The sequence below is a fragment of the Malaclemys terrapin genome, chromosome 1 (genome assembly GCF_027887155.1).
Source record: "Malaclemys terrapin pileata isolate rMalTer1 chromosome 1, rMalTer1.hap1, whole genome shotgun sequence".
Lineage (NCBI taxonomy): Eukaryota > Metazoa > Chordata > Testudines > Emydidae > Malaclemys > Malaclemys terrapin.
The window spans coordinates 212,799,836-212,821,607 of NC_071505.1; the positions used below are offsets into that span (position 1 = coordinate 212,799,836).

Consider the following 21,772-nt stretch of genomic DNA (forward strand, 5'->3'; position numbering starts at 1 on the left):
CAGAAAAATCATTTCTAAAATGCTATAGCAATGAACACGTACATTTAAAAAAAGTCAGAGAAGGACACACTGTATAATTCTGATGCATGAGCAAGTCACTCAGCCTGTTTTATCTACTGCAGCCAGTAATCATCTTCATCCCTATTACTGAGGTTTTACTTAGCAGTAAAGTAACACTGTGAAAACAAACGCTCCTAGAAAAAAACACTCCAATCAGCTGTGAAATTCTATCAGTGTACAGAGGATGAATAAAAATTATATTACATAGCCACTGGAATGCTGAGAAACTTTACCTGTGGATGACAGCAAAGGACAACTGCAGGACTTTGCCCCTGCCCCAGAGTCTGTTGGTCCACAATGCAGCAGGATGCTCTAGCATTTTATCAACTCTGTCACTTTGCAAGCCTTGAGTGTTTGGAAGGAAGGGTGTCAAAAGGAAACTCCTGATTGTTGTCAGATCACGGCATTTCAGAGCCTGCACCCAGGGCTACTCAAATAAAGCTAAAGCCTCAAGAGACCAAGATATGTAGCCCATCCACACCTTCTTTCCCTGGTGGGAATTAGATCCCAGAAGGCGTAGGTGAGAAATCAAATAATCCTCCTTTATTTGTACTTAATTAGAACAAACTCAAAGTGGAAAAGCTAATATAGTCAGCTTTGGACTATCCACAGAAGTTCAGGGATTTGTTTCTAGCTGGTAACAGATGCCAATTCTCTCTCCTCTATAAACAGAGTTCAGTTTACTATGACATAACATGGGATCTATTTTTGTCACCACTTTATACAAATGTGTTACTCTCGTGATTTCCATTCAGGTCATTCAATGACAGATGCTTCGGCTCAGGCTGTTCATAAAACTACTAGATTCTTCCCCCTCCCTATCCTTCTCCCCATCCCCGGCTCAGTTCAACCCTTGGACAGCTATGACACGGAGCTTGTGTTTGCATTCTATTCTGGTAGGTGTGAGTTACGGTGATACCATTTAAACCAAAGGGCTCAGAAATGCATGTCAAATTAAACCAGTGACTAATCATGGAATTTTGCCTCTCTTTCTGCCTCCAGGCACAAGATTTATATGCTCAGAAATCCCTTTTGCTCTACTCCCTGGGTGCTGATTTGATCTTCAGCCCAGATTTCCTAACATAGTGAGAGAAGATCACCAAAAGTGGTCTGTTGTCCCACGGTCAGTGAGATCTAAACTTATCTAAGTTTGAAATACAAACAAGGCTCAGACAGAAAAAGCAACGGCAAACGTTCTCATCACTTCCCCCCCTCATCTGTTTCTGCTCAACGGCATGCACTGTCAGCCGCAGACGAGCTCTTTGATTAGCCTGCAGGGAAAGAAGGAGCGAGAGAGACGTCTGAGCCGACGCAAAATTCCATGTCTAAAGACTGTCATCTAGCTCCCACATCCGTCACATGATGGCCAGCCAAGCAGTAGCTCCCTGCAACTGTGGACTTTCCATCCTTCTGCATGAAATGGAAGCAAGAAAAGTAAGCATCCCAAGGCTGATACTAAGTTCAGCTGTTTTCTCATTCAATGAATGCGTTTAATTCACTGCAAATGTACTAAGCTAGCCCGCTAGGCTCAGAGGGCCTGATTTTCTCGGTTGGGCTTTTCTTGAATAGATGGAGGCTCTGATGGGCATTCTTACAAAGGGACCTACAAGTTGATTTGTGCAACTGTTCTAAATGGTTGGTGCATATTAATTTTAATAAATTAGCTTAAAGCATCGTATTATGCACCATGAGTTACTTCCTGGCCTATTGCAAAGCACACTGCAGTACTGTGCTCTCCCAGTACCAAACGCTTAGAGCCGAAGGCTTGATGTGTGATATTTTACTGAAGGTGAAGGAAAATGAGTTTCCTGCACACAAGTCCCTGCTGGCCTGCTCCAGTGATTATTTCAGAGCTATGTTCAAAAGCTACACAAAAGAATCCAAAGCCAGTGTCATTCACCTACAGGTCATCTCACCCACCGGTCTCCAGCATGTCCTGGATTTCATTTATACCTCCTGGTTGCCCCTTTCTTTTGAGAATCTGGAGGACACCCTGGAAGCTGCCAGTTACTTGCAAGTGACTGAGGCTATTGGCCTGTGCAATCAGTACTTGGTTAACAACCTGACCCTGGAAAATTGCTGTTTTTCTGCCAACATTGCCACCAAGTTCTATCTTCCAGATGCCTTGTCGGCGACAGAAAAATACATCATCACTAATCTCTGGAAACTTTTGGATTTGCATTTCATGGAGCTGCTCTTACTGAACTTCAGATCGTTGATGGCAGTGGTAGAATCCCCTGACGTCCCTATGGTGAACGAATCCTGCCTCCTGAATCTAGTGCTCATCTGGCTGAAGCATGATAAATCCAGGTTGATTCACAGAAGCAACCTATTAGAACATATAAGATTTGGTCTCATCCCAGTGGAAGATCTGAGAAAAGTCTACACTCAGTCAGAAGTGTCTCTCACGACACCTATTAAATGCTTGATCATAAAAGCAATAAACTACCATTCGCTAGTTTTTAAACAGCCCATCCTGCAGGATAAGTATAGCACCCTGAGAAACCAGCAAACGCGCATCATCCTGCTAGGAGGAGGGACTTCCAATGAGGGACTGGTCAACGATGTGATGGCCTTTGATGTTTACAATCACAAATGGAGAACTCTAACGCAGGTGCAGGACAGAGTACAGAATCACTGCATGTGTGTGATTGGAAACTACCTGTATGTGCTTGGTGGGGAAACAGCAGATTTGCAAAGTGACATGAAAAGCACCAGCTTATCAGTTACAAACAAGGTCCATCGTTATGACCCAAGATTTAACAAGTGGACCCAAATTACAGAAATGCTTGAAAAGAGATGCCAATTTTCTTGTTGCATCCTAGACAACAAGATCTTTGCAATTGGTGGGAGAGGCGAGACCGGATCACTGCATTCATCTGTTGAAGTCTACAACATTAGCAGAGACAGATGGACAAAGGCTACAGAATTGCCATGCAAGATGCATGGCCATGCCAGTACAGTTTGCAAGAACACGATCTACATCTCAGGTGGCAAATACACAGATCAAACCAACACAAGTAAGGATGTGTTCTCTTTGAGCAGCTTGGAAGGACAGTGGAGAAAGCAAGCCTCCATGAGCATTGCTCGATTTGGACATCAGATGGCAACGATCAGAGAGGCCATCTTCACATTTTTAGGACTGTATGAACCATTCTCTGAAATAGAAAGGTATGACCCTGCCCCAAACCAGTGGACTCGCTTAAGGCCATTGGTCTATGACCGATTTTGCTATGGTCTGGCTGTGGTAGAGGAAACAGCACTTCTCATTGGGGGAAAGAAATGGCAAGACTCCCAGGAGGTGCCAACCCAAGATGTGGTGGGTTATGATATAGACAATGACTGCTGGGAAGAGATTTGCAAACTTCCCTTACCTTGGTATGGATTGCAGTGTGCAGTGCTACAACTCTCAGAATTGGCAGAAACTAAGGACACCCAATAATAGTGGAGCCAAACTTCTGAGTCAATGCTTCCAACTGCTGAAGAACAGGACAGCAGGGCAGCCCCAGAGGAAAAAAGACAATTGCAACTGCACTAAATGTAACAGAGTTGAGGTTTTGCTTTAGTAAACACCCCACACAGTGCTTATGGACAGGAAATCAGGCACTAGCATGAGAAAAAATTTGTTGTGACTTGTACAGCTGAAGGCAGGTTTTACCCTGGGCAAATATGGCAAGTAGCACATCCTGAAAGGACGATGTAGAGGAATTCCAATGCTGTATTTCCTTGGAAGCATTGAATAGCTGTCTAAAGTCAGATTTTGCAAGGGTTAAAAATGTAATCTCTATTTTTTTTAATTAAAGGTCATTTCCCCAGATGGTAAGTGGTATTGAATTTTATACTATAGCTAAGCAAAATGAAAGTGTAGTATATAAATATCAGAAAACTGTTGCCTGTAACAGCTTTAATAAGTAACACTTAGAGGATGGTATTATTTGAGTAAATAGCTAAGTGAGTGTGCCTTAGCTAATCAGCAAGAAATTACTGCATGGAGAAGAGGGATTGGATAAAATGTAGCCTTAATTATGGTTATATATTAAACCATTGATTGTTTGATATAGGAAATGAAACAAGAGGGGAAGCGACCTTTCTGTGAAATAGCTTTTGTTATGGCATGCCCTTCAGGGTGGGGCTTTAAAGTGTGCTCTGTATTGGCACAGTACATATTTGCTGTATCAAAACCACATATTAACTGAGGCAGCCAGTTCTGAATGAATATAATTATTATAAGGTACAGTGGAACATGCAACAATAGTTGCTATATCCAGCTACTTAAGTGAGTACATCCTGCATACTGTGTCCTGCTAGATGATGATCAAGATGTTGGTGAAATTCTTTTTAACTATTGAACCAATATATGAGAGGGAAATGAAGTAATAAAAGCTTGACTTTTATCAAGGACTAAGAAGGAAAGAAAGTTAACTTGACTCTTTTGAAATTCTATATTAAATGTCTGGCTATTCCAGAGAAAGCAATTGCCTCATTTCACGTTGGCAATGCTGACAGAGTAATAGGGAATGGGTTGGGAGGACATTTTAAGGCACTGTAAAATGCAGTTATGTGACTAGATTCCAGAGTGTGATTAAAGATTTAATTTACTCAAAACAAATTTCATAAATATTCATTTAAAAGCTAAATTTATTTTAGTTCATCTTGCACGGTTCCCGTTCTAGCCTGAAAGTTAATACAGTAAAAATATATCTGTCCAAGAGCATTTAGTATTCTATTAAGAGAAGGCAGCATAACGAATGGGACAAATGTTCTCCTCTCTTTCATGCTAGACTATCTTAAATTGTAATGTTTAATTTTCACCTTTTACAGCAATCAAGCTGACTTTTCTAAAGTAAAGTGCAGGCAGAATAGCTGTTGCATAGCAACGGATCTACATTGTCTAAACTGCCTTAGTTTCAACAAAGAATCAGCTACGTGATGTGCATATACATCCATCAGATATAAAGAATTTTTATATGAATATATTTACTTTTGGTCCAGTAAAACAATAACAAGAGTGTAAATGCTTGGAACAATAGTACAATTCATTTCAGATCAAGCATTTTCTGTTATGAGAAATATACAAAACCTCACAAATTTAATATACAAGTCAGTACCCATGCAGTAAATAAATGTCCAGTTTATACAAACAGATTCTTCTAAATGATACAAATATTACACTAGATTCAGAATTCCGTACAAACATTAATACATGATTCGTCAGCCATGTTGACTTGAATTAGAATTATTTCAAATGGGCTGCAGAAAGGCCACACCTCTGTACAATTGTGCAAAATCTGCAAAACATTTGCAATCCAAAATGCAATTAAAAAAATCTGAAAACAAACAAACAGAGAGACACTCCTCCTTTCTTGCCTTCATCCCAACAGCAAAGATCACTACCAGTAAATATCCGAGCTCTTAAAGTTTAAGTACATTCACTGAGCTGTACAGGCAATAGTCTAACGCTGGTTCAGTGAACAACACATGGTAAGGACTACTAATGGGTGCTTTTCCATTTGCCAGGAGTATTATCAAACCATGTCATGACTCTTAACTTCTGCAGCAAAACATTAAAAAGCAGCACAAATATTTTGTCATGCTCTGTTCACTTTTCATAAACAATAAGCTGGTAAAGGATAAATACATGATTCAGGATTTTCCTCCTCCATGCCCATTCCAGGGCATGTGCACAAGTCTAAGTAAATGCTTCACTCCTGTTCCCTGGGTTGTTTCACGTGTAGCTGAAATCTTATGTAAGTTTAAAACATTTTAATTGGTTTGTGAACTCAACAGAAGCTGGAGACATCCGTTCCTCTTCAAAAGCAAAACAGAGGCTTTTTAGTTGTCACTAGTTTTTCAGATTATATTCTTGACCTTGTTAATATCACATTTTTCCTGCATACACAATGTTGAATTTAACAGGTTAGGAAACAAGTAGGAGATTAGCTGAAAAATCCTATTTACTCCCTCTCTGCCATGTGGGAGTTGACGAAGTGTTTCAGATTGAAAGCAGTAAGTTGGAATCCTTTTCTTTAGCTACTTTTTTTGGATGAGTTAAACATCCTTAACAAGCATGATTGAAGTCTGATTGCTGTCATTGCAAAAAGCTGCACATGAACCTGATACCATCAGTGCAAAAGCAATCATATTATTAATAATAAAGAATCAACAATAAAATTAAGGGGGGATAACATACAATTTGGTCTTAATTAAAAATACAAACAAACAAAAGAAACTCATTTGCACTGATGATAAACCCGTATTATAGGTCTCTTACAAACCAGGTTTAAAAAGCATGTGATAGTTAATACCTGAACTTTTGATACTTGAACTTGTGTCAGTGATTTTTTTTTTGTCCTTATTTCTTTATCTAATTCTTGTCTGTTTTCATCAAAACTCAGCGATGATCACTGCTTTACCTTTTTGTCTGTCACTTAAGAAAATTCCTAGAGTTTTTCATTAAATATAAAAAAATGTTTTATTTTCCACATAATCAAAATAATACCTGAACTCCAAAAATGTAATGCAACACTGGAATTATATAGTATAAAATTATATTTTTAAAGAGATCAACTGACCTTCAGTCACAAACCCCTGATCCTCTAGAGCTTTCATTTCAAAGCTCGCCATCTTCCAAAATTTATTTTTTTAAATATATTTTTATTTATTAAAAACCATGTTCATTTGTTTTGCACAAGCTAAACATAAGCTGAGCATTGGTAGCATAAAAATATACAAATTCCCATTACAATGGAATCATGGACCATGTAAGGTTTACTTCACACAGCTTAGTAACATTAAAATATAAATTTACCAGACCTTCCACATATTGATAGAAAAACTACTTTTGCACTGAGTAAAGGATTGGAATGTAGCAAATTGACAAAAAAGAAGACACTTATACATGCGTTTCAATGTACGAATGGGTGTGTGCTAAAGAGGCTATAAGTGCATCTACTTCAGAAGAGCCATTTACAGGGTCCCTTGGGGTACTGTTTTGACAAATATCCAAGAAGAGATCAAGGTACATTTGTTTCCATTCTTGAAAGTCTTTAGATGTCAAATCTGGATTATCGAGAACCTTATCTATAATGGCTACCTCTCCTTCTCTGGCCTGCAAAAGAAAAAAGAACAGAGAGTGATAAATTACTAGCAAGAGTATCTCATAAATGATGAGCAACTTAACAAAAGGGCAAGCACATGTAAGACACAAAGGCATTAGAAAGAGGGGGCATAGTGAGCCATTGATTTTAAGCCTCTTAGGGTCTACTTAAAAATGATGTCATACATGGGTCAGGGTGTTGGACATCACTTGGGTTGCAGAGTTTCCCTTCTTATTACCCCTTGATCTGTTATGTAAAAACAAATCCCTTGCTATTTACTATTAGCAGCTTTAGTTTCTAAGAAAATGTTTCACACTCTAAAGTGCCATCTGTTGACTTTTCTTGATTTCATAAGAAATACTGTGTTAGTGTGTGGGATGCAAACAGATGGCCTGACATCAATCAGTACAGGGAGGCTTTTCAGCTGTGCTCCTCACTGTGGCATCTGAGCACTACATGTGAAAAAATAATAAATAGTATATGGAGATATGCCTATCTCATAGAAATGGAAGAGACACAAAGGTCATCAAGTTCAGCCCCCTGCCTTCACTAGCAGGACCAAGTACTGATTTTGCCCCAGATCCCTAAGTGGCCCCCTCAAGGATTGAACTCACAACCGTGGGTTTAGCAGGCCAATGCTCAAACCACTGAGCTATCCCTTGCCTCGAGGATGTTTTAATTAGATAACTGCTCTTCATTAAAGATCATAAATACATCTAGTAGGCCCGATACTCTGGCCCAGTGCAACTTCCTCCCAGCATAAAGGATATGTCTACACTGATTCGCAGCACGGGTGGACAGGCTTGCGACGGCTTGAGATGAGCGAGCCCGCTAAAGATAGCAATGTAGACCTTGCACCACTGGTGGTGGCTCAGGCTAGCTGCCTGAGCTCAGATCCAAGTGTACAGGCAGGCTTGGACTTGAGCGGCTAGGCCAAGCCACAACATCCACACTGCTATTTTTAGCATGCTAGTTGGAGCTGAGCTAGCATGGGTCTGTCTACTGGCTCTGGGAATCACACCTCCCAGCTACAGTGTAGACATAGCCCTGGGGCCAGAACCTGGCCGGATCTCCTCCGCAAGTTCAGAGCCAGAATAGCCCACTTGTACCCTATTCCCCTGCTGACTGGGGTGCACGTGGGTGGAGAAGGTGTGTGGCGGCTCTGTGCTATGCTCTTAACAATCCCTGGCTCTTGAGGGGCCATAGCCAGCAGGTGTAGATCAGAGCAGGCTCCAGGTTCCCTTGCAGTCACTCCACTCTACTGCAGCCAAGGGCAGCTGGATGCAACAGAATCAAGCCTTAATAATACAATTATCACCGAGGTATACAGCACGAGGCCTTCCCTATAGTAGTGATCTGTTCATCAACAACTTCTCCTTTACCGTTTATTCCTACAGGAAGCCTCAGGGTCCCCACTGCTAATTTATCTGTTCCATGATAACTGTAAACATATGCTAAAGCTTTCATCCATTTTGGTAAGGGTGATGGATGTAGTTAAAAAAAAAACAGCCTGTTCTGTCTTTGACCTGATACACTTGAGGCTGGTACCAAGAAGTAATACATTTAAAATATTATTAACATGTATAAAGCAATCTTCATGTTTAGAGTGCTTTGCAAACAATAGCTTATTAATGTTTCCCAGAGTAGTTGCATATTCATTTTGGAGATAGGCAAACTAAGGCAAAGCTGAGATTAGAACATAGGAACTCCTGCTTTCCAGACCTGTGCTCGTACTACCGCACTGTGCTTCCCGGGTGCTGTATTAATAAATCATGGGTATTCTGTACCTCCTTACTACTAGTCAGTGAGTTTGCACCTTCCAGGAGGAAGGACAGTCTTGTGATTAAGGCACAGGACAGGAAGTAGAAAACACTTGGTTCTGTTTCTGGCACTTTCCCAGACTTCCTGTGTGAGACTTTGGGAAAGCCACTTGAAAGACGTACTTTCCCCCTCTAGGTCCCGATTCTGCAAAGTGTTATGTATACATTTAACCTTACATACTCTGAGTAGTGCTATTGCCTTCAATGGGATGACACTTACAGTGAGTAAAGTTAAGCCTCTGTGTAAGTCTTTGCAGGATCAGGCACGTATTGAATGGAGATAATACTGTTTAAGTGCCTCTCAGGGGGGTTGAAAGACTCAATTCATTAATGTTTGTAAAGTACTCTGAGACGAAAGCTGCTACCAAAGGCCAATTTATTTAGTATCTAGTGGCTTAAAATGTAGTAAGTTAAATTTAATATAGATAACTGGGCCTCAAGGAAGACCCAGCATAAGAGTATCTATTGCTTGCTGTGCTTTAAAGGAACGTCCCTGGTGTAATCCGGAATAGCATGCACTGCGATAACTTTGTGATGATCAAGGGGCTAGACAAGGTGGTTAAAACTTCAAAATACAAATGTTTTGTTTTAAATGTAGGGCCATTATTACAATATTTGTATGTATCATTATGGCCATTTATGTCATAAATCTTTGTGCCACCTTCAGGCAGAAAACAAATGTTCAATTCTTTTCTAGACAAGCTTAGTAATCATCGAGCAGCAACATTGTAAATAAAACTGCCACTTTCCAAATGATTGACCTTAATTAAGCTTACTTTCTGGTAATGATATAGCACGTTTAGCTTAGTAAATAAAAATGTTTTTGGGAAAAAAGGGGGATTAATACCTCGTCTGAAAATTTCAGATCAAATCATGTTTAACTAAGTAGGGCAGGAGCTCACAGAGATTTTATCTATTGAGAAATAAAACGGATTCCTCCCCCTCACTCCAAGACACTTTTTCTCGGCTCTGAGAACAGCATTTTCCCATGTCTCTCTTTTGTTCTTTTCACACACAAGATTCAGACTGCCCTCCAGCTAAGTACAGTTAATCTTTGAATACAATATAATAAGATCCGACTCTTTGGTGGGATTTCCCCACCCTCTATTATCTCACCTTTAAAGTGCTTTTCAGAATTCGCAGTTGGTGCAGTTTTTCATTCACTACTGGATCGCTACATCTTTTTATAAAAAACTTCTTGTACTCCAGCTTGGTGGAAATCCGGTATTCTCCTAAAGGAGACAGATTGGCCTGCTCCAAGGCTCTGTACAAATCTTGCAAGGAGTCTGCTGGCTTTTCTTCTACAGTTTCAGCTTAAAAAAACCAGGAAAAAAAAAAAACCCAAGAGAAAGGAACAGTGTATAATTAACATGGTTATTAAAAACCCATAAAAGCCTCCCTAAAAGCAGTATTTTTAACAAACCCAGAAAGGGATCATTTCACATATAGGGAGAGTATTCCACATCTGCCAAAATCCGCCCCCCCTCAAAAGTATTGCAAGGCAAACGCTACCTAAAGCTATTTTTCTCTCTAATTATTGCTTATGTAAATCACTTCTAGATACGGTACTTTTCAAGAGAAACAAAAGCAAAACTTTTGACAATACAAAGCTTTCTACAAAGCAGAAGAAAAAGATTACAGGGTATAAGTTTACTGTCATAATAGACACTCTAATTACAATTAACCATAATAGTAAATTCATAAGCTATTACAAGAAATGGGAGCAATAGGAGCAGCCTACCAAATGAGAAGGAACTTCAGGTGAGAGATCCGACTGAAAAATAATCAGGGGAAGGAGGTTTAACATTGTCTTGGGTTTTTTTTTTTTCCCTTTAGAGGATACAAAAAGGATCTCAAAAACAAAGTAAAAATGTGCTGCAGTTCAGGAGGCGGCATTTCCCCTAGGATTTGGGGGGGGGGAGAGAGGGGGAAGACTGTTTCTGTTTTGCTTCTTCAATTGACAATAAATTTTCTCTCTCTTTTGTCCCTATTCATGCACATGTGAAAAAGTAATGTATGGAGTCACCTGTACTATCCTTTGCACTACACTAATTCCTTGAGGTTCAGCTTAAATTGGGGTCCTGTTGTGTTAGGAACTGTACAAAGGGTACATCTTCACTACCCGCCGGATCAGCAGGTAGTAATCTATCTATTAGGGATTGATTTATTGCATCTCGTTTAGACGCGATAAATCGATCCCCAAACTCGCTCCTCGTTGACTCTGGAACTCCACCAGAGCAAGAGGCGGAAGCAGAGTCGATGGGGGAACCGCAGCTGTTGATCCCGCGCAGTGAGGACCCAAGGTAAATTGATCTAAGATACGTTGACTTCAGCTATGTTATTCTCATAGCTGAAGTTGTGTATCTTAGATTGATCCCCCACCCCAGTGTAGACCAGCCCTAAGTAGACCAGACACAAACGGGTGGGAGAAAGGATGAGCTATTAATTTTGCCTCACTGATTCTCCTGCACATATTGTTTAAAAAAATATTGCCTGTGAAAGCACTAAAAGATAAGATGGCATTAGAGAGAGGAGACCTCATTTCTTCCCTGTCAGTAGTGCATGTTTTCCCACCTGAATCTAACCTGCCAATCTCCTCAACCAGCTTCTGAAAGAACCGCTTGTCGGAATGAGATGGTCATTCAGACTTAAGCACATGCCTGACTTTAAGCACACAAGTTAAGTGCCTTAAACGTGAGCACTCACATGCTTAAGTACCCTGCTGAACTGGGGCTTCAGACATTAGCTTTTCTACTAACACTATGGACAAGGATGCTAACGGTGCTAATGGTGACAGCAGCTTTCTGGGGGGTAGATACATGCCAACCACAAACTGGACTGAGACCAACTACTTATTTCACAGAGGCTAAACAAACATCACACAGTATAGTAACTACTCACCTGGGTCAGTTTCAAACAGGGAAGCTAGAGAGAAAAAAAAACTGTCTCCCAGAATAATACTTACATTTATAGAACGCCTTACATGCTCAAAGCACTTTACGATCATTAATATCAGCAGAAATCCTCAAAGACACGCAGTCCTTTGACTCTTCTGTACATTTCTTTAATCTAATAGTAATTTGTCAAGCACACGTTTTGTTTTAATCGTCCTATACGTGAGGAAGGATTACAGCTCTTCAACTGAGAGAGAGGTTGTGGCTTTGAAAAGAGCCTTTGGGTTGTTGCATGTTTTCCCCCTAGATCTCTTACTATATAACATGCTACTGGGAGACAGTCACTGATTTAATCACATATGTATGTAGGCAACATTTAAAGACAAATCAAAATGACAAGATGCATCATCTTTTTTTTCCTTTTCTGTTATAAAAACTGTTAATGGTTAAAATAAAAGGAAAAGACTAAATAAGTGAATACGAATACACTGGCTCAAATCCTTTGTGTTCTTGATTTTTCTGCTTTTTTAGAAATGTCGCCAGGCCTCAATTTTAGAATTTCCATGAGACATTATAATGAAGAGGAACATTAGTATGGTCCGTGTATTCACGTTTGTTTGCATCTTCCAATGTGTAATTCTATCGATCTAAGGTGCTATCTTCATGGTATCTGAGTGATTTACAAAGAAATCTGGATAAAGCTAGCTAAATCTGACAGCATATTATTTTGTCTGTTTCTCCCTTCCTTTTCTCCCTTGTTATATAAAAAGTGGATCTTTCTCCAGTCTCTTTCCTCCAGCAACAATTTTTGTTTCATATGACCATGCTTTCTCCTCATGGGTGGTTAGTAGTTATTATGGGAAAACTATGCTGAAGAGATGAGTTTTTATAATTTAGCCTGAAGCTGTCCAGATTCAATGGCATGGTAATCTCTTGTGGCAGGGTGTTCTATGGCCTGGGGCCAGCCACTAAGAAATCTCTCAACCCTATCATGCATTTCACAAGTTACTGAAAATCCCAGTGTTCCCGATGAGCAATTAAGAGGCAGTCCTTGAAATGGTTTAGGCTTAACCCATTTAGGGTTTTGAATAAGAAGAGCAGTACCTTAAATTCACCTGTAACTCGGCAGTTCCAAAAAGCACAGGTGAAGTATTTGCATCAGCCTGTATTACTAAATAGTCAATCTGCCACTGTCAACATCAACTGAAGTTCTTCATGGCTGTCACATTCATGCTAAGATAAAGAATTATGCAGTAATTGAACCTAGAAGCCATCAATGAATCTGTGAAAGGGCCTGAGGGGTAAGTTGGGCAAAATAATTTCCATTTGCGGTATCACTATCACCAGGTCAATGATTTAAGATGGGGGGAACATCTTGGCTGGATGGAAAATGGTATATTTGGTAGCAGACACTATCCTGATATTGGCAGCCATGAAGAGTCCAAAAGGCCCCCGTCTGCACCCCATCCTGCCGACTGGCAGATAGATGTACTCAAAGGATAGTGGTATGGTGTCAGCCAATTCTTTGAAATATTTCCCCTCTATCCACATACCTCACCTCCATTTTGCTTGAGTTTATCTTCATCCAGGCACTGATATCACTTAGGGACTGGGGTAGTCATCTGCATTTTGGAGTAGGGCTGGGCTTTGGTGTGAAGGATTGAGCAGTGAGGAAAAGAGAGCCAGTGAGGTGGCTCTGAGCATTTAGGATTCGCTCTGCATTTAGGCCCCTTTGTTAGTGATGTCAGATACTTTTTTACTTTTTTAAATACCTAAATCTTGCTAAGGTTTCCAAAGACTTTAAAAATATACAAGCTGTGAAGGGATGGATTCTCTTTCCCTAATTATTCCATGACAAAGGGGCAAAGGATGAGGGACAAGAGTGACAGTTCATGGACAGTTAAATATTAACATGGAGGTCCAAGTCTCAACACATATGTTAGAGGGCTGAAGCCATTTTTCCCCTCTGTGGGTTCCTAAAAGAAAAGTTCCTGAGGGAGGGTAGGCAGAACTCCCTCTTCTCCTTCACTTCCTTTCCTGAGGGCAACCATGGTAACATCCATGTGGTAGCAGTTGTCATGCTGTTGTAGATGTTTGTTGTTTGGTTGCTGTAACTCTGTACTAACCCTCTTGCACGGTGTGAATTTGGGTATGAGTGGAAGATTGTCCCCTTCCCCACTCAGCTATCTCCTTTCCCTTCTATTTCTTTTTTGTCTGCATGGCAGGTGTGGTTCTCTGGAACTGTGGTGGGGGCTGGGAGTTTACTCTCGGAATTGGTTCCTATGATTAGAAGCTCCTGATCTCACAGATTGAGAAACAGAGTATTTCTAAACTGCAGTGAGACACCTGCGGCTGATTCGGGCATGCAGGGCTCTGGCTGTGGGGCTGTTTAATTGTGGTGTAGACATTTGGGCTCAGGCTGCTGCCCAGGCTCTGGGACCCTCCTAACCTCTCAGGGTCCTAGAGCCTGGACTCCAGCCTGAGGGTCAACACCACAATTAAACAGCCCTTTGGCCTGAGTCCTGCAAGCCTGAGTCAGCTGGCATGGGCCAGCTACAGATTTTTAATTGCAGTGTAGATATACCCTAAAGGACATGGTACCCTAAAAGCATCATGATTTGAGATTAAATTAAGAGTGTCACCCTTTTAACTTTGATCTAAGCTAGCTCATGGTTAAGTGACTGGGTTAGTAATACATCCATTTGCCAATGGAAGGCCTCAGCTGGGGCTGTAGCTGTCTGATATGTTGCACTAGCATTACAGTTTCTTTAAGGAAGAATCAGGCCTCCAGGGATACCTGATTCAGATACAGAACAGATTCTGGAGAAGGGCTGTAGGCCTAGAGGGATTCACAGACTGATTTTAGAATGGCACTACAAACATTAGGTTAAGTATCAGAGGGGTAGCCGTGTTAGTCTGAATCTGTAAAAAGCAACAGAGGGTCCTGTGGCACCTTTAAGACTAACAGAAGTACTGGGAGCATAAGGAAACATTAGGTTGTTATTCATTATTCTGAGTTGGTGCCTGAGTCCCAGACTGCGTTTCTCTAGCCACTTGGCTCCTCTGAAAAAATGGTTTTAGGATTTCCATACACTGATGAAGGTGAGTCCCTAATCTGGAACACGGATTGTTATTCCTGGCCGCATCCATTTCTTGAGCAGCTTTTTCACTTGGGTATAGAACAGCCCCACATGTACTTTGCGGCACACTAGGCCTAAATTCTATAGCAAAGTCTCCAATTGCTACACCAGAGTGGTGCTAGTCTGTGACAATGAAATTTCTGCTGCAGATTCAAGTATATTCAACATCGGACATTTTTTATTTAATTAAAGGTAAAACTGAATAATAGCACAGAAGCAGCTGCATTATTTTGATATTCAAGGTGGAGGTTTTTTGCAGCTGATGAGGAGAAAGTTCATAGAATCATAGAATATCAGGGTTGGAAGGGACCTGAGGAGGTCATCTAGTCCAACCCCCTGCTCAAAGCAGAACCAATTCCCAACTAAATCATTCCAGCCAGGGCTTTGTCAAGCCTGACCTTAAAAACCTCCAAGGAAGCAGATTCCACCACCTCCCTAGGTAACCCATTCCAGTGCTTTACCACCCTCCTAGTGAAAAAGTTTTTCCTAATATCTAACCTAATCCTCCCCCACTGCAACTTGAGACCATTACTCCTTGTTCATCTGCCACCACTGAGAACAGTCTAGATCCATCCTCCTTGGAACCGCCTTTCAGGTAGTTGAAAGCAGCTATCAAATCCCCCCTCCTCCTTCTCTGCTGCAGACTAAACAATCCCAGTTTCCTCAGCCTCTCCTCATAAGTCATGTGCTTCAGCCCCCTAATAATTTTTGTTGCCCTCTGCTGGACTCCTTCCAATTTTTCCACATCCTTCTTGTAGTGTGGGGCCCAAAACTGGACACAGTACTGAGATGAGGCCTCACCAATGCCGAATAGAGGGGAATGATCACGTCCCTCGATCTGCTGGCAATGCCCCTACTTATACAGCCCAAAATGCCGTTAGCCTTCTTGGCAACAAGGGCACACTGTTGACTCATATCCAGCTTCTTGTCCACTGTAACTCCTAGGTCCTTTTCTGCAGAACTGCTCCCTAGCCATTCGGTCCCTAGTCTGTAGCAGTGCATGGAATTCTTCCGTTCTAAGTGCAGGACTCTGGTTGGGGCTTTTGGTACCACATCAAGGGATGAGAAATGATTTGAGTTAAAGACATGCAGATACACTTTGGGACTTTGGCAGTGCAATCCCATTTGTGAGTGATCTGAGTTTTGTGGGTTGGTGGGAGTTAACTAGTTTCCTGCCCCAGATATCCTTGTCAATAACCAGTTGCTCCATTATTCCTCTTTACATTATTTTCCCCAGTGTATCCAAGATCAACAGGTAGAACATTAGCTGGATATTGCTACTAAAATGGTCAGAGTGAAATAGTTACTATTGCTATTTACATAGCAGTATTAGGTTTCAGAAGTAACTCTTCATTGAGTTGAACAGGAGTAGGCCAGACCACTGAGAAGTATTACTGTCTGTTTGCGGGCTCGGGAAGACAACACTGAACCAGTGACATTCAGAGGGCTGCATATTCAATCTTATGGGTTAGAGCATGATTCTGTGGCAGGGGATAGATGTTCTAGACAGAGTTACAGAAAACACAGAGCCCTGAGCATAGATTTCTCATCACCCTTCTAATCTCAGTCTCTAAAGTTTTGTTATTTTCTTCAGAAGCTTTCCATATTATTATTATTATATCAGCAGAGGTGACTTCTTATACCTTCCATTAGTCCTCCGCCACTAAAGAGGTCTTCATGAACTACAGACCTGTGAAGCTTTTGCAGTTAAGAAAGGTACCAGAGGAACTACAGATTACATCCAACACTATTAGTACACACATCATCTGTGCAAAGGTAACACAACACCATCAGCCCTCAACTTTGTCACTCATAGACAACTTTGTCACCTTTTGAGGCTTGCAGGCTTTTAAGCACCTGCTCATCATATTTCTGCTGGTCTTCCCAATGTCACTAAGATTCCTTTCCTCATCTTTAGGTTCCTCTTTCCTTTTGGATTGCCAACCACCTGAGCATATCTTCAGTATTTTGGGGAAAGAGGGCTTTTGCAGTTGGTGAGGTCATCAAGGCAGTTGCCTCTTGCCATTTCCTTTTTGTGGCTACATTCCTTTTCTCAATTCCCCTCCACCTGTCTTCTATCCTCCAGGCTCCCTACATTGTTTTCTTCTTCAAAGAATTAAATGTTTTGCTTTGCTAACTTTGCTACTTGGTTACATGCTTCATCCAGCTATTCAGCCCCTCACACGCTTAGCCACTACTCACCTGTAATTAAGTAACGATGCACTTGAGCAAAATTACCATCTCCTGAAAACCCTGAGAAAGTTGAGCTATAGCCTTACTAGTTTCTATGTCAGAGAGTGAGCAAGGTGAAAATTATCAGTCTGAAATCCCTGTGCTCCACTGAAATCTCAACTCCTATTTTCATTCCTTTTGATGAGGTCACGCTCTCTGGCTGAGAAACCAGCTCAGCTGAGCTTTCCCAGGATCTTGGGGAGGTAATTTTATTAGAAAAAGGCACTAATTACATTATTAAACAGCTACCCCCCCCCGTGGAAATCTCACATGATTTGCTTTGAACTTTACAGCAAAGCCTTGACAATTCATCTTTAGCACCTGGAAACTGACTTCATGAAAACTTCTCAGACCTTTTCGTGGCTGCTAGTGAGTGCCATGCCAGGGACAAGGGTGGGTTTCTGGGCACAGGTAAGTGGGCAGGTTGGGAATATTAGATAAAGGAAGTCCTGAGCCTCCTTCCACCCCCATGCAAAAATTTCCCTCCTTCCTTGTTTGCCTTTTTGACATTGAGGGCATATCCACACTAAAAGGTGTTTGTTGCCCACATGTTAAGCTAACACATGGTAACTAACATGAGGTAAAATCCCAGTGCAGACAAGGCACTTTGTAGTTGTCACATGTGTTAGCAGGTTGAGATAAACACCAGGTGTCTGGGATTTAGCTAATACATAGTAAGCAAACATGTGAACTGCTAATGAAGACAAGGCCTAACACATGATACCTGATCCCCTTATTCAAAATTCCCGAACCCTTGCTCAGTTGGTCAGCCAGCAGAAGCATCAGGATGTCAGGCTTGGAGTGGGGCAGGACCAGTATGAATAAGGCAATCAGAAAAAGAACATGGAGACAGGTGAGCAGGGTGAGGCAGCATTCTGCTTGGGAGCATCTTCTGGTGCTCAACAAAAGAAGGGCTGAGGGAAAAAAGCAGGGAAATGGGAAGGATCTCATTATGTTTAGAGAAGGGAGAGCAAGAAGGTATAAGGAGTGAAAAGGTGGGATTTGGTTGGGTTGGATGGATGGGAAGAGACACTGAAGAGAAGTAACCAATTCTTCAGATTCTCAGGGTATGTCTATACTACCTGACGGATCGGCGGGTAGTGTTTGATGTATCGGGGATCGATTTATCGCGTCTCATCTGGACACAATAAATTGCTCTGCGAATCAATGCCCATACTCCACCTCGGCAGGAGGAGTAAGCTGAGTCGACGGGGGAGCCGCGGCAGTCAACTCACCGCCGTGAGGATGGCCAGGTAAGTCGAACTAAGATACTTTGACTTCAGCTATGTGAATAGCGTAGCTGAAGTTGCGTATCTTAGTTCGACCCCCCCCCCCCCCCGCTAGTGTAGCCCAGGCCTTAGTGCAAAATGCCAGGGTACCATAAATTCACCTTCAGTACTCTAAGGGTTACTGTTCACGTGACAGGGATCCTAAGATAAGTTTACATTACATAAAGGGGGGGGAAAAATCAAAGTTTATAATTCAAAGAAACGGGAATTTAAATAGTTTCTACATCTATTTAGACAGAAGACTGGCAGACAAAACTGGATATTTTCTCTCTCTCGATTTAGTCTAAGGGCATATCTATACTGCAATAAAACACCTGTGCCTGGCCCATGTCAGCTGATTTGGGCTCGCAGGGCTTGGGCTGTGGGGCTATCAAACTACAGTGTAGATGTTCAGGCTCGGGCAGAAGCCAAGGGGGAGGGCCCAGAGCCTAGATTCCAGCCTGATCCTGAATGTCTACACTGTAATTTGATAGCACCGGAAAGCCCAAGTCAGCTGACAGGGCAGCCACGGGTGTTTTGATGCAGTGTAGTCATACCCTAAACCAAAAGAAGAGAACCACTCAAACCAGTGGAAGGTAAAATTTTAGGAGGAGACTGCATTTGCACATGAAGTCATCTCTGTGAAGCACATTTATAAAGGAAGCCATAGTTAGATGGAAAATCAGCTCATAGTAGGAGAGCAGTGTAGTTCCCATGGGTGATTACTGAGAAAAGAACAATTGGCACATTGTTTAAGTACAGCACAGAGTAGGCAGGAGGTAAAATGAGATACAATTCTGGTCTGCATGGAAACCAAATGCTAATCAGCTGGTCAGCATGATTTAGGGCAGATTCCTCTATTAAAGTGCAAAAGGAAACCTATATCACTTATCACCTTCTTCTCTGCACTTACAGTAAAATAAAGGTCTGAATGTTATTTTGTTTCTTAAAATGGTTTTTTCAAAGGTTAAATGCAAGCTGTGTTAATCTCTGGGCTTCTTTTGAAATTCTGCAGATCACTTTTCTTTGCGTCTTCCCTCCCCTTTTCGCCTTCTACCTCTCCTGCCCTCTCTGTTTCTTGCAATCCCCTTCCTTTTTGTTCTTCTTTCAAATTAGTAGGATGCTAATATCGCAACTTTATTGTTAAATTTATTCACCTAAATTTGATTCATTGCTGATTATGTATTCTATGTATCTTATGACTTTTAAAACAAAACTTGTATTTGTGGATAATCTAAGCACTACCCAGATGTACCAACACTTTTTTCTTAACCTGTGTATTATATAATGTTTTAACATTAGAGCTGCCACTAAGTTAGTCAACAAAGCAGAGATGAATGAGTGCTTCAGAGAGGCCTGTGTACTGAGAAGGGTTTGGGGGGTAGAAAAGAGTTTCCTAGAACTCTCACTGAATTATGGGAGGATTGCCCTTAAAAACAAGCTGCAATACACATTTCCAGAGTAAGTTTTAGCAGCTGGAGAATCAGAGGACTGGAGTATTAAGGTAACAGGCTACACCACTGCCTCCTGGGCAGAGGAAGTGTATCTGGGAGATTTATAGCCATGTCCTATTTACTCCTATTATGTAACCTGCAAGACAAAGAGGAAATTCTCAAGAAAGTCTGCACAGCAGAGCTCAATGTTACACTCATCATCTGAGACCTAGGGCCTGATTCTCCTCTTTTTGTTGGTGAAATTGGTTCCTTGAAATCAAAGGAGCTATAAAACTGATGTAAATAAGGGGAGAACCAGATTCCTAGTCTTTGTAGGGTCTGAGGTATATTAATCGTATTGAAGTAACACCTTACAGGCCTCAGCCCCATTGTGGTAGGCACAGTACAAGCACATACCAATACGATCCCTGCCCTGAAGAGCGTACATTCTCAGGCTATTTAACTTCCAGTGCTTGTGACGCATCAGCTCAGAGGCATTAATGCCAGAAGGATCCTTTATGATCACCTATCTGACCTCCTGCACATTGCAGGCCACGGAACCTGACACACAGCACCCCTAGGCCCTGGCTGAGTTACTGAAGTCCTTAAATCATGATTTAAAGACTTCAAATTACAGAGAATCCACCACTTACTCCAGTTTAAATCAGCAAGTGACTCATGCCCCACACTGCAGAGAAAAGCAAACACCCCGCAGAGTTTCTGCCAATCTGACCCGGCAATCAGTTAGACCCTGAGGATGTTGGAAAGACCCTCCAGCCAGACACCCGGAAAAGAATTCACTGTAATAATTCAGAGCCCTCCCCATCTAGTGTCTCATCACTGGCCATCGGTGAAATTTGCTACTAGCAGTCACAGATGGACCACATGCCACTATAGGCAGTTTAATCATACCATCCCCTCCATAAAGTTATCAAGCTCAGTCTGGAAGCCAGTTAGGTGTTTTGCCCCCACTGTTCCCATTAGAAGGATGTTCCAGAACTTCACATAAGTATGCCTGTACTAATGAGTGCAAAAAGTGCATAGAAAAAATAAAATTCAAATAAAAATAAAATTCCTAACAGTAACAAGAAACTGATGATTAGCAGCAGAATTTGTTGGCAATGAGAAATATTTATAAATATATCCTTTAATATTTGGTTTAAGTGATTTACTTACATTATCTTCCATACGGCAATGTCAATTTAATTTTTATTTGCTGGTTTTTTTTAGTGCCTCACTGGGAAAATTTTACATAATGAAAGAGGCTCTCTTGTCAATTTCCTGTTTCTTTTCTATGCTACATGCTGAAATTAGTGTTTAATTTTGATGCAAACTGTTAAAGTGAAATAAACATTGCATTCACCATTACCATTTCCCCTGCAAGCTTCCTCTCATTCTCCACAGTTCAGGGACAAAGTAAAACCATGCCACCCTGAAAGACAGGTGAAGTATTCAGGGGACAGTGCAACTGGAGAGACAGTTTGTGTCACTGTATAGATGGGGGCACTGACACTTTTAAATGGATAATGATTTCCCTATGGATTAGTCCAGCAGCAACCATTTGGAAGCAATTATTTCTTCAGCAAAACATTCTTTTCATAAACCTAAACTGTAAGGGCATACAATGTTGCAAAAGGTTAAATGACAAATGGTAGGGACAGTTGGACATAGCTACATTACTCATCAGTCCAATTCGAGCGACACTCACTCTTGTACAACAGCAATATCTGTCAAGATTTGTAGGGTTGGTACCTAACTAAGTTTGGATAGAGTACCTAATCCTAGTACATCACCTGTTCGCTGAGAACAGGAACCCTACTCCACAGGG

The 21,772-nt window shown here is 41.3% G+C and overlaps 2 protein-coding genes across 6 annotated transcripts in view; one reads left to right on the forward strand and one right to left on the reverse strand.

The window, feature by feature from the left end:
• The first annotated feature begins 1,106 nt into the window (after positions 1-1,106).
• On the forward strand, positions 1,107-4,599 carry KLHL34 (kelch like family member 34). The gene has a single exon (XM_054006297.1). The coding sequence runs from the start codon at positions 1,748-1,750 to the stop codon at positions 3,500-3,502; it is 1,755 nt and encodes a 584-aa protein (XP_053862272.1). The 5' UTR covers positions 1,107-1,747; the 3' UTR covers positions 3,503-4,599.
• Positions 4,600-4,680: 81 nt separating this feature from the next.
• Positions 4,681-21,772, reverse strand: part of CNKSR2 (connector enhancer of kinase suppressor of Ras 2) — a 355,628-nt gene continuing 338,536 nt past the window's right edge. For all 5 annotated transcript variants that reach the window (XM_054006269.1, XM_054006250.1, XM_054006260.1 and 2 more), the window contains 2 exons: positions 10,094-10,290; positions 4,681-7,168 (listed from right to left, as the gene is read on the reverse strand). In XM_054006269.1, coding sequence (XP_053862244.1) covers positions 6,953-7,168; positions 10,094-10,290 — 413 coding nt within the window. In that variant the 3' untranslated portion in view covers positions 4,681-6,952. The remainder of the gene's footprint in view (positions 7,169-10,093; positions 10,291-21,772) is intronic.

Excerpts from the sequence above, each read along its gene's own strand:
- KLHL34 (XM_054006297.1), top strand. The coding sequence starts at position 1,748 with ATGAGTTACTTCCTGGCCTATTGCAAAGCACACTGCAGTACTGTGCTC.